This window comes from Phyllopteryx taeniolatus, chromosome 22, assembly GCF_024500385.1.
Source record: "Phyllopteryx taeniolatus isolate TA_2022b chromosome 22, UOR_Ptae_1.2, whole genome shotgun sequence".
Lineage (NCBI taxonomy): Eukaryota > Metazoa > Chordata > Actinopteri > Syngnathiformes > Syngnathidae > Phyllopteryx > Phyllopteryx taeniolatus.
In genome coordinates, this window is record NC_084523.1 from 8,452,598 (window position 1) to 8,466,302 (window position 13,705).

The 13,705-nt window shown below is 44.7% G+C and overlaps 1 protein-coding gene across 2 annotated transcripts in view; it reads right to left on the reverse strand.

Moving 5' to 3' along the window:
• Window positions 1–197: 197 nt before the first annotated feature.
• Window positions 198–13,705, reverse strand: part of chrm2a (cholinergic receptor, muscarinic 2a) — a 45,916-nt gene continuing 32,408 nt past the window's right edge. For both annotated transcript variants that reach the window (XM_061761654.1, XM_061761653.1), the window contains one exon: window positions 198–6,390. In XM_061761654.1, coding sequence (XP_061617638.1) covers window positions 4,848–6,350 — 1,503 coding nt within the window. In that variant the 5' untranslated portion in view covers window positions 6,351–6,390 and the 3' untranslated portion in view covers window positions 198–4,847. The remainder of the gene's footprint in view (window positions 6,391–13,705) is intronic.

Sequence of the window (13,705 nt, forward strand, 5' to 3'; positions counted from 1 at the left end):
TCATCCTGAAAGATTATGGCACAATTTTTACCCACTAAAATGCATGAAAAATCATCATTACCGTTGTTACTGTACAGGGGGAGCTGCAGAGGAGAGGGGGGTAAAGGAGGGAGACATTCGGGGAGCTATGAAACACACGTGTGTACATTTCCAATCCTTACATATGTCATATAGATTTACATATGTATGTGTGTGTGTGTGTGTGTGTGTATGTATGTATATATATATATATATATATATTTGTATTTACATGGCAAATTTTATTTTTTTCCACAAGTCACACACAAAAACATCTAAATGAAATGTGCAGCTAGCGGCGGGGCCAAATGTTATTTTTTGTGTCGTCTTTTGGCAACCACCCACCCGCTCAATGTTGCAAATCATGCCTACAGAAATGCACATTATTATTATTATTATTAAAATAATGAAAAAAAAACAACAACAAATCGACTATTTCACGCACAAAGTTTCTGTACATTTTGCAATGACACATTTTTGTACACTGGTTATAAGATGTGTGTGAAATGTTGCGTGTATGGAGGGGAGTCTTTGGAAGCCTGTTTGGAATCTCGGGTCTCACACACACACACACACACACACACTGAAAATGTGGACACAAATGTTGCGACTGTTAAATGAAAGTAGCAGTAGCTCAGAGCTAACGCACACATTCGAGCATGCAAAGAGCAATTTCCATTTTGTCATTCCGGCTAAGGCACTTTTGAAATTACTCCGTACAATCTGCTGATATTTTCTGTTTTCTACTCTTTCTGCAAAATGTATTTGCGTTGTCCCGCCTTTTTCTCCCCACGCGAGAGGATTGTAGCCCTTTGCCGAAAGCCGTGTGAAGAGGAGCCCGATTAGCTCTGACGGCACGACGAATACGACGATGGCGACAACGTGGAATGACAGCGGGTATATTCCGTAATTCCCATATCGGAACACTTGGACGACCAGATTGGAACGCTGGCAAGAACCGTATTCATTCTTAACAGCAGTTCTACCACCTTTCGACAAGTCCATCAAGCAAGTATCCTATTGAGTTAAAAATGTTTTATTCAAAATTTGGATTTCAAATACATTTTGACCAATACTCAATGTCAAAGACATTATTTATAGAATTTTGTTTTTTAAATTTACAATTTTTAAGTGTATTTTTTTTCATCAATCCTCAAAGCTATCTTATAGTTTTATTGTATATTTTTTTACCAGATGGCCAATTTAGATTTTTTTTTCACCCAATTGTTAATTATGCTTTGATTCCAAAGCAAGTATCTAATTGAGTTCATTTTTAAAGAAATGCAATTTTAATACGTTTCCATTTTTTAAAACTAAACTTCAAATATTCCTCAAAATCTATTGATTGATTTATTTGTATTTTAATATCTAATTTGAAATACATCTCTTCAAATTTTTTTTTTTAATTTAGATTTTGATTTTAAATACTCTTAATCCTCAAATATCCAGCAATTTTATGTAACAATTGTTTTTTTGTAATTTTACAATCTGATTTAAAATGCATGCATTTCTTGATTTTATTTACAATTCTATTCTAAATCTCGATTTTACATCATTTGTAATTATTCCTGACTATCAAAGCCAACATTTATTGATTTTCTTTTTGTATCTAATGTATCTATTGATTTATTTGATTAAATTATTTATTTCGAAATAATTTAATCAATATGTATAAAATATACTGTTAGCCAATATCTTGATTTTGTTTCATTTGTATGTTTTTCTAATCTAATGGGACAAATTGCCCCCATTCATTTCTAAATAAGGTCTTCCACGCCTCTAGGGGGCAGCATCTGAGCAGAAACGTGTGCGTTCCACGCATTGTGAGAAGAAGGACTTGCTAGCTAAACTTGTACATGTTCCAACAGTGAAGTTTGTCCATAAAGAGACAATAAAAAAGACAAAATTACTGTCGGGTAAGTGCTGTGATTTTACTATTATCCCCACCTTGATGTATTGAATCACGTTTTCGAAAATGTGCTTCCCAAAGATGTGCTGAGGAAAATGAAATTCTAGCTAAACTGTCATGTTCTATGTCCACTAAGGACAGCCACGCTTGTCGACCATTTTAACCCCACACTTGCTTACATTTTGAGAATTATTAGTTTATTTGAAGACTAATAAAAGCAAATGCTTACAGGAAATGTTATTTGTCACTTTACTCCCAGTTTTACACAAATTTCCACAAAAAGTCATTTTTATGTATGTGGTTGTCCATGCACTCTAGGGAGCTGCATATAAAAACTGGGCGCTCCAAGAAGCCGTAAGGCGGTTTAAAAGACAAATCTACCAATCTGGTAAGTGGAATAATGTTACTCCTGTCACCACTTAGATGAAATTAATCACATTTTGTGAGACTAACGGACATGATAGCTTTTCTACCTGTCTCCAATCATTTCCCCCCAAATCTTTCCCAAATCTCAGGATTTATTAGGTTCTTTGAAGACTAATATATGGAAATACTTACTAAAATTGTTCCAGTTCACCACTTTTCTGAGGAACGGGGTTCTAATCCCAAAAGCATGCATGGTAGGTTGATTGAGGACTCTAAATTGCCCGTAGGTGTGAATGTGAGTGCGGATGGTTGTCTGTTTCTATGTGCCCTGCGATTGGCTGGCGACCGGTTCAGGGTGTACCCCGCCTCCCGCCCGGAGATAGCTGGGATAGGCTCCAGCAGCCCGTGACCCTGGTGAGGATAAGTGGTAAAGAAAATGGATGGATGGATGAAAGTATTTTTATAGGGTCCTCCACACCTTTAGGTGGCAGCATGTGACTGGAAAACGTGCTTTCCAGCCACATTGTTAGTAGGAAAGTCCACAAGGAAAGGAAAAAAGACTAAATTAGCCTCCTGGTAAATGGAATAATGCTACTCTTTGATTAAATTAATCACATTTTTGTTTACTGCCTCAGCATTAGGGGGCAGTGTATGACCAGAAAATGTGTTTTTCAGCCATGTGGTGACGACAAGGACATGCTACCTAAACTGTGCTATGCCTTATTCCTAATGTATGTCCAAGAAAGCGTTGAAGTGGATCGAAATGCAAAATGCTGCACTTACTTCCACCAGTGAGCATGCATAAGCTCTAGTTAAGCATGTAATGGGCCAATTTCTGGCTGTAAAATGCTAATGTATATGCTGATGTGCTAATTTCCTACCCCTGACCACACTCTTGAGATGAGCTCGGTGGGCAATGTGCATCCTAAGAACTTTTTTGTGTGGAAGGTTATGTACACAAAATGCTAACATGATGCCAATGATAATGTGATTGTATGACATAAAGACGAGAAAGTAGCCCTTTTTAAATCACGAGCCGGTGAAGCTGTGATCTGAATTTAACTCCACACTTGGAGCCCACAACCACGCATCAGCATACACACATACACTATGCAATGACACACACATACATCTATCCACACACTCCAAAACAAACACTAATAAGCTCTGAGCTCCAGCTACTTGTTAGACGCTGCCGAGATTCCTAATATGACAGTGCGCAATAAATATGTTATTAGCTGGCGTCAGCAAAAACGATTCTGTCAGCGCTAACGTGTCAATCGAAAAAGAAAAAGCTGAGCGAGCAGAAGGCCGGGATGCATCATCGATTTGTTTCGACCAGTTTTGAAGAGCTGTTAAAAAAACAACAACTCGAGACGGCCGTCAAAAATGGTCAAGTTTGTAGAATTTAGCAGTGTTTTGTCATTGCAGACTGGAAGCCAAGCAAAAATAGAAACGGGAAAAAGAGATCCAGTTTTAATCATTTGGGTATGATGAGGAAATCCGTGGGAAAGATTCCGGGTGAAGTATGGAGCTGCTTTGTACAGTTATCTACAAGTGTTGTCACTGAACCTAAAACGCGTGAGGTTTGTAAATTCAGGCAACCCTGTTGTCCCATTGTGGAGCTCTAAAATGTTGTAGCCTGACACGGAGCCGCTCGATGCTACGACTACTTACGGCGCATTTCAAAATGTTTGTAAACAATAGGCGCCAGGGCACTAGCGGGTGGCAGAATGCGAGTGACTACCGCAGACCAGAACTGAAATGATGACTAAAACTTGTTTCGAGTTGCGCTGCATGTTACGCCCAAAAAGGTTTGGGATTATTTGAATTTCCTTTCAGTTAATCTAAATTAATCCTCGGAGGATAAGGTGAGTGGATATTGTAACAGTTGTACAGAGAAGATCAGAAGAATGCCTGGTGGCGGAGTGACAGACAAGGAACCAACCTTTCATCATTGGATTTTTGGATGGCATTTTCTCACAGGTATGTATAAAATGTTTGGTTGGATTGTAGCTAGCTAGTTGATTGTTAGCTAGCTTGCCTGCTAGCTAATATCAGCTCTACCGCCAGCTATCCAGTTCACTGTCGCAAGAGGTTGTCTGTCCCATTAATCAGAGTAAAAAAAAAAAAAAAAAAAAAAAAAAGTCATCATGTTAACAATGTTTGAATATATACTACATCTATTTCTGAATCAATTTACCTGTTGAAATGTAAATTTTGACTGCCATTGGCTGTCTTTTTCAAGGACTGTAGTTAACATAACCTTTTTTATTTTTATAACCTGACACTTCACACATTTAAACTTCGGTGGTAGAAAAAAAAGCTAAAATAATAATTCAAGCCTTTTACCCTGTTTTTTTTCCCCAATTGCCCTGTCTTGGTAAAATGATAGCAAAGTATTTGTTCTCTAGTGGTGCCATTGGAGATCATGTGGGATTTTGCCACCCGCAAGTACGTGTGGCGTAATGGAGAAATGCCCTATTGAAAGAAACGGTGGGATGAAAGGTCACTCACACTAAACATCCGCACAACGGCACACTCTTGGAAACGTCTACCTCGCAGAGCGACTGTTCTTGTACTGGCAGAGTAGCAGGTGCTTGAATGTCTTTTTGAAGGTGACGTTGCACAGGGCGTAACAGGCGGGGTTGATGGTGCTGTTGATGTAGCACAGCCAGTAGCCCAGCGTCCACACCGTGTTGGGGACACAGCTGGAGCAGAAAGTGTTGATCAGCACCATCACGTTGTAAGGAGTCCACGTGGCCACAAAGGCCACCAGGATGGCCATGATGGTGCGCGTCACCTTCTTTTCCCGCGATGGGGCTGCCTTCTTTTTTTTGTTGGGCGGCTGCTTGGTCATCTTCACAATCTTGCGCGCCACATGGTTCTGCCGCTCGGATGCGGGCACGATCTCCACCGTGGCATTGGAGGGCGTGTAGCAGTCGCCCTTGGGGGATTTGGCCTTGATCTTGATGCAGGTCAGCTTGGAGACGCCTGCTTTGGTGTGTTGGCGGGGTAGCGGGGGGCATGGGTCGGTGGCAGAATTGGCGGCCGAATGCGGCATCTCCTCATCCTTCATGTTGGATGCGGCCGCGCTACCCGAAGTGGAGTCATTGGAGCTCTCCTTCTCCTCGCCGGCAGCGCAGATCTCCCTCGCCGTGTCATCGCCCTCGGTTTCACCCTCAGCAGTGGTTGTGGAAGGCGCTTTGCCGTTCTGCATTCTGCCATCGTGCTGGTTGCTTCCGTCCTCCGTGTTCTGGCTCTGGGAGGCCGCTATGTTCTCTGGCGGTATGTTGTTGTTGTTGGGTTTGTTGTTCTTGCGCTTGGCGGCTGACAAAGGCTCGGCGTTGCCTCCCAATGGTTTGCGATTATCCTTCTTCACGCGGCTCTTGCTCGCCCTGGAGATCTGCCAGTAGAGCTGAATCATGATGATTACAGGCAAGTAAAACGCGGCGATGGCGGTGCCAAAAGTGACGGCTGCGTTTGAGAAGAACTGAATGTAGCACTCCTTCTCCGGCACTGTGCGCCCGCCTACGATGAACTGCCAAAAGAGGATGGCAGGCGCCCACAGGATAAAGGACAGGACCCAAGCGGCAGCGATCATCATGCCCGCCATCTTGGTGGTCCTTTTGACAGGGTAACTGAGGGGCTTAGTGACGCAGAAGTACCTGTCAAAGCTTATGATGAGAAGATTCATGACGGACGCGTTGCTGACCACGTAGTCCAGAGCCAGCCACAAGTCGCAAACCACCGGGCCCAGAGGCCAGTACCCGATGACGATGTAGACTGTGTACAAGTTCATTGAGCAAAGTCCAATAATGAGGTCGGCGCACGCCAGGCTGAAGAGGAAGTAGTTGTTCACAGTCTGCAGGTTCCTGTTGACCTTTATAGAGAGCATGACCAGGATGTTGCCGATCACTGTGACCAGGCTGAGGGAGCCGGCCACCAGCACGATGAACACCACCTCCACAGTCTTGTAGGAGCCCTCGTGCTCCTCGGCTGCGTTGGTGTCGTTGGCTTCTGAGGAGTTCCAGTAACTGAAATTCAGCGCATCCATGGCATCGGCTCCTGATTGTCGACACCTACTCACACGGAACCTGTGGAGGAGCACAAGAGGATTTGTGATGAAAAAGATATTCAGACCCTTTGAAATGAAAAGTGCTGTCACGTTAGCATATTAATATTCTACTAAGCCGACAAGCCGCCTAAACATCTGTTTGATAACCTCAGGGATAACAATTGTCGAGGCAGCGCTTTCCATTGTTATGTGGCATTATTAAATTGTGCTGTCAAGGCGCCTGCAAATCTCAGGAAAATGTTCAGAAATTACTTTGAGATGATTGAAAATAAATGGATGGGTCACAGAGTGAAAAAAATGAAACAAGATCCTGTTGGTCAACATCTGCCCTTGTGGAGTTGAGTTGTGTGCTTTCTGACAAGTCATCAAACTTCGCTGCTGTGCTCTGTTCACACTAAATGAAAAAAACTCCTAAACCTAACAATTTATTGCCTTCCTCCTGTCTTGTCAAAGTGGTTCAACTTTGGTAGCAATCGAACAATATCTCTAGGAAGAACAACATGGCCAACATGAACCTAAGATTTTGGCTTCAAATTACAATGGCAGACGTCCTGTCTCTTTTCAGGTACGAGCACTTCAGATTTGTTTTTTTTTCGATCTTTCTATTTTTACACCCACCAAATTTCATGCTGCCAAGTGTAACTGGCTTCAGAGGCGGATTTTATGAAATATTCTATTGCTTTGCACAAAATCCTCTGGCCCTAATTAGTACAATGAGTGACATAAGTGGCTGTGCAGCATTTGAGTGCACAGTTGTGAACATTTACTTATCTGCAGTGCCAGAAATCCCCAGTGGTGGCATTGGGGCATGGAGCTAAACTGGCCTAATCCCCATAAATGTTTAACATCACCGATTTACGCCAGCAAAGCGCAACAATACAAAGGGGACACACTTGTTTCCCGCCCAGTGGATTAGAGCGGCAGTGCTGATGGTTACAGTGCAGTCCCTCGAGTGGCTGCTCTTTGTCCTCCACCTAAGCCTCGACACACCTGAGAGTTCGGACACTCTCACAGGAGTCCAAACAAATCCGTCTGGCGTCGCCATGGACACCCCCCCAGCCCCTCGCTTTGACAGGCTGCAACATCTCTCCTTGTCCCCAAGGTGCCTGAACTGAAAAGCTTTTTTCTTTCTTGCCGTCGACTCTAGCATGCTGAGTGAGCGGTCGCCTGGGGAGAGCCGCGGCGACTTATCTTAGCGTAGCTATCAATCATTGGGCTCCCCTGCTATGCCTCCCCACAACCTCATCAGAACACTGACGCCAATGATCGCACCCTTTGACTGATGAACATAAGGCTGGTGCCAGTCTCCTTTCAGGGCGACATACCTCACGCGGATGCCTAAATGGCTTCTTTTGTCTCAGGTATTAGCCTGCTGGACGCCGCCATGCGAATAAATGAGCTTTCTGTATTGTTCATGTTCCGATCTGCAGTTTGCTCACTGGAGCCGAAAATTGCTTATGCCCTTTGGGAAGCACAAAAAGGCCAAGCTTGCCCTTTTTACTGCCACCTTTATCCCCTGCATTTTGTGCTTTACACAGGTGAGCAGAGAGCGAGAGCATTGAAATGACAACGCGGGCCTTGCCTTTTTCATTTGAAGCCGCTTACACAGGTCAGCGCTTTTTGCCGGCGACACGCAACAAGTGGCGCTTGACGCCCGCATCGAGCACACTGTGTGATTTTTGAGCGTGGCAGCTGTGCATTTAAAGCGGCCCACTTGGACCCTTCGCCCGTGCTCTGGGTTCAGATTTTACATCTGGAGATGCCAGATAAACCCCGGTGGCACCTGCGCCACCCAATCCGCCATCCCCCATGCCCCCATCCCTACCGTTTGCATTTCCATCATTGCCGGCGCTCTCCATCAAGGGCCAGGCGGGCGTTTATTTGCCATTTGCAGACGAGCATGACTGGAATCCAAAAGCTATGATTGCGGCTGCACAGCTGGGGTGTCGAGAAAATGGGGTTGGTCAATGCAAGATTTCTCTCTTTCTACAAATCACCCACATAAGAAAGAGAAACAAGAACCTGCTTTAAAATGAATTGACATAGATTGGTCGACAGGAAGTCGTTGAGATCATCAATCAAACCTGCAGACACCCTGCTTTCCTAATATACTGCATCAATGGCAACGTTCACACAAACATTAATGAAGTTACTCCACTTTTTCACACTTCTCTGCCAAATCCCAGTTTACGCGCTTGAGGGTTCAAGTCAATCTGTGGCCAAGCTGTATGTCTCCGAAAGCTTAGGTGGCGACCACGCTCCTCTCGGCTTGTTCAAGTGTGGATTTTTCAAAAAAGAAGACCTTGGATTTTACAAGGGCATTGGCAGGATAACCTAGACCATTTGGGGTTTCTTGAGGACCACCAGAAGTCCCCAGACCACACTTTGAGGAACACTGATCAATCAAGTCATTTTACACAAAGTGATGTCATTTAAACAGCTGTGAATACGTCACCCCACAGCCAATGTATACCACAAAATTCCACATTGGTGCCTGAAGGATGGGTCAACCAAACAGTTGGCGGCAGATTGCTAGTTTCCTGTTCCTTGTTTTTGAACATAATCCACCATCGAAAAGGCTAAGCTTTGAGACACTTAACACTTGAATTTTACAGCTTGGAAGCATCCCGGAAACAAGACACAGATACTTCAAAATCCATTAATTAGCTCTACAGGGTATATTTGTGGAGATTGTACACTGGGGGTCAGAAGTGGACTCCTGCTCTACCCAACATGCACAAAAGACGTACGTTTTAGGAGATTAGTGTCTTGTCACTGGATGGGTACCCACAAAGATTGTGCTTCTCTGGCCATGTCACTTGTGTTTTTCCTCTGAAAACCGTTACCTTAGTTTGGAGTATTATACTTAAGGGTACGGAAATGGAGTCATAATCTACCCAAAACGCTCAGGGAAAAAAAAACACATTGTGAGAGTACAAAGGCATAAAGGAACTCCTGTAATACCCAAACGCTTTTAGGGGTAAGTCTCGTCTCCCCTCAAAGGTTCCGCCTCTCTAACCCTGACAATTGACTTTTACATACCTGTACCTTTTCGGTACTGTCATGTTTGGCACCAGTAGGCTTGTGTGTACTTTCTTTCAGTGGCGAGGTTCTTTAAGGTCGTCGATCTGTGAATATCTAATTTCAAGACCCGGAGTTTGACAAATGACTTTTTGCCAAAGGTGTCAAACATATCTTCTGTAAGCAGGACATAAGTAGGGAATGAAAGCCTGACAGGTGTTGTATTATCACTCTGCTAATCTCTCTGTAGGAGGGGGGGAGACAAGAGGCGCATTCAGGAATGTCGCCTAAGTGGATGCTGTCACAACGCGGCTCGACTTGATGGGCCGCCGGTCAAGGATTAACATTCCGTTGAAATTATTTCCAGCGATGCCGCCGGGGGCAGTGGCGCGGACGCTTATGGCCACTCGTGATTGACAGCAGAACGTCGCACTCGTGTCTGAGACTTTGTCACCGTCTGCTGCCTCTTATGCAATGAAGAATGTGTGCTTTGCCTCACCTGTTCCCATCTGCAGGCACGCCACAGTTAAGACTGAGAACTGTAAATAGCACAAACTGTCCAAGGGCAACGTTTGCTTTGCTTCTTTATCGCTTTGCTGTGAATCACAGGAGGACGTGTGGGGGATGGCTGGCCAAACGCAGAAACAATGAAGTGGAACAAATCCAACAGGCACCCACTTTATCTTGTTCCCCCGCCGCTGCCGCGCCTGCCTTTTCTCTGTCGTCGCTATCGGTCGCTATCTTAATTAGTGCCAGCTTTCCATCGAGGGTCGAATGCCAGCCAGCCAGCCAGCCAGCCAGCCGGAGCGATGCATCGCAAGGCGTTCAAGGCACGTGGCGGAGCCGGGCTCCGCCATTAGAGATGTTTGGATTGACACCAGCCTGTCAAGAGGAGAACATTCCAGGGCTTCTTAAACTGTTGAAAGTCAACAAATAGTAGCTAGTGCCCTCTTGCTGAGCCACACCTCTGAAATACTGAAAATGGTGACCTTATTATTTATTAGGCGCAGATCAGAAACAAAACAACAATGTAGCAAGCATTCTTTAAAAATGTCCACCTGGGACGGGCTTGAGCTGAAACCCCAAAAGCAACACAATAGTGCAGAGCCTCTTCGCAGCCGGCTCTCTCTGTAATGAGCCAGATCATCGGAATGCACGTGAGCCAGAGAAACAGGTGAGTCCCAGAGGCGGCATACAATTGAGCAAGGGCGTGCGCTAGCGGCTTTCTTGGGAAACGATTGTCACGGGCGGCAACAATAGGAAGACGCATTATGCGGTTGCATTATGATGGCATTCCCAGCCTGGCCGAGGATCCATTTCCTCAGAGCTCACTGGAGTGGAAAAAAGCATGTGTGAGCCATGAGATGACAACAATCAACCCAGCATGTTGTTTGGGATCACATAGTGAAAGTATACACATTCTGCATTTGCACTCCTGTAGTACAAGCAAATGCAGTGTTTTGGACATTCTGTCTTTATTTAACAATAGAACGTGTCTAATGATGCGGCTGCCAGACCTGTAAGTCTTTCCTAGAAATGATTCGCTCTGGCAACAGTTCGTGGTACACGGTATGGAAAATGGATGGCGGAATCAATGAACATAGCCTATGGACGTAATGTACATTTGCTCTCTAGATTTTGGCAAGTGCAGATGCTCAACTTTTGTTGCCAAGCAAACGTCCTTGAGTCACGTCATAATTAACGTCTGGGTACCCCCGAGCCAACTTACACAATCAAAAGAGGAGACGTCTCACAAGCCACTACAATCTGTTTGGAAAAAGTTTATTGTAGCCTGAGGGTCGCTATTAACAGCTGCCGCGTCTCGCTGATATCTGATCAACTTTAATAAGACACTAAAGCTCCCCGTTGAGGTGGATTGGAAGCAAATTGCTGTCGGTGAGGCAGCAGAACCCATCCCTCCCGCCTGAACGCCTCTTCTCTGGAGAAGCTATTATCTTTCGATGTATGGAAATGTGCTAATTAAAGACAAATCAGAGGAGGATTCTTGAGTAAGTTATTACTGCGAGATTACATTTTTAAATCACACATCCAAAGCGGCCTGTCTTCATCATCATCTTGTCCTGATTTTTTCAAACTGACAGGTTTTTCCAGCGGGGTCAAATGGAGGCAAAGGTGTCTTCGGTGTTGACGGAGGTCGGCAGTGACGCTGTCATTTTTCACAGATGGTGCAAAGTGGTCGCAATACCAAAATTATTGATAGAGGGCACCTTTTTATGACACTTTTTATGATTCTTAGAATGCAACAGGGTGTACACTGTTAATTCCCCAGTCAGTTTGAGGTGTGCACTCCTTTGACACACGGACTACCCTGCAGGCTCCCCTCGGAATGTCCGAGTCATTAACTTTGATCACATGACCACAGCTTGTTTCTCCCACATGTGAAATTCCATCAACTCCCTGCTGGAATTGTGCTCCGATCGTGAACCCTTTTGGTGCAGTTTTTACATTCAGAGCCAGTTCACATGTCAACCAAAGTATCACTACTCCTCATTGGTCTACAACCCTGCAACCCTGTTACCGTAACCTTTTTAGCATGGAAGAAGAAGGAAGCAGTGAATCAAGTGATACGCTGGACTTGACATCCTCAAACAGTTTTCCAAAAGATGGGAAGATTAACTTTACATAAATCAAACTGTATTTATTAAACTGTAACATTTGCCACTTTGCTCCAGAAGTTTAGGCGTCATCTCTACAACATGAGGCAACAGTATGCTTTCTCACGGGCGCTGAAGCAGAACCTCCCTGCCAACCAATTTGTAGTCCATCTTGATTTCTCCGAAAACTATACTTGCAAATACAGTGAAGAAGTGCAGTCTGTTCATTTTGGTGTATCCCACCAACAGCCCACTTTGCACACTGATATTTATCACATGAAGGGAGAATCGGGTCCTTCCTCCTTCTGCACCATGGCGGCATCAAGAGTGAATGGACCACCTCCAATATGGAAACACATGGAGCCCATTCTGAAGGAAATCAGAGAAAAATTCCCAGATGTGACAACTGTGCATTTTTTTAGCCACGGGCCCTGCACACAATACAAACGGCGTCGAAACGTTTACCTTTTTTGGCCTGAAATTTTGATGAAGCGGTTTACAAATGGAACCTGGAATTACTTCGAAGCCAGTCATGGCAAATGAGCCCCAGAGGGGATAGGTGGCACACTGAAGAGGAGGGCTGACAGGCTTGTCAGCCAAGGAGTTGATATTCCCACAGCAATGTCCCTTTACCAAGCTCTGAACGATGGTCAAAGGTGAAATTGTTTTACATCCAGGAACAAGATGTACCGTATTTTCCTGACCATTAAAAGTATACAATTTTCTCCAGAATGGACGGGGCGCCTTATAATGCGGCGCCCGTCTTATGTGTGCACCGAGTTCCAAACTCTGTAAATGTTGTGTGACTTTGATGAGCGCGCCGCTTGACTGACTGACGGAGCATTCCCTGCCAACACGCTGCTTATATAGAGGAAAGGCGGACGTGACTGAGGACAGCATGCGGACGTTAAAGGGAGGCGGGTGCGCGTGAAAGAGGGCGCTAAAGGCACGCCCCCAGTAGGTATAATATTGGCTAAGGACCCCCGAAAATGGCACCTACGAAGAGACACGCTTACGAAGCACAGTTTAAACTGCAAGCTATCAATTACGCGGAGGAACATGGGAATCGAGCAGCTGCGAGAGAATTCGAGATCAACGAATCCATGGTTCGCAAGTGGATGCTTGGGCTAAGGTATCTGCTTTGGCTGTTGCCCGAGCTTTCGCGAAAGCCGGCATTATTCCTGAACGGCCCCCCGGCAACGAGACTGACTCCGACGATGACGAGAGGGAACCCGGCAAGTTTGATGGCGAAATTGTCCAGCTGTTCATTTCGGATACAGAAGATGAGGACTTTGATGGATTTATGTATGAGGATTGATTTAAAAAAAATAAAATAAAAATAACGTGAGTACATTGTTAAATACTTCAATAAAGTACAACCGAACTCAGTTTTGCTCCCGCTCCCTTTTTAAAAACATACGCTAGCATGCATGCCAGCGTATGTTTTAGCGTGCACGCAAGCTACCGTATGTTTTAAGCTAGCGTATCTTTTACCATGCCTGCGCCCAATAATACGGTGCGCCTTATGTATGTGTTAAATACAGAAATAGACCCAGTAACTGAGACGGCGCCTTTTAATACGGCCTCATGGTCGCGAAAATACGGTATATAATGCAGTGAAGGAAATGCCGGCTGACCTTCCAGCAGTACCATCCAAAATGAGGATTCACCAGGTATTCATTTCACCATGATTATTTA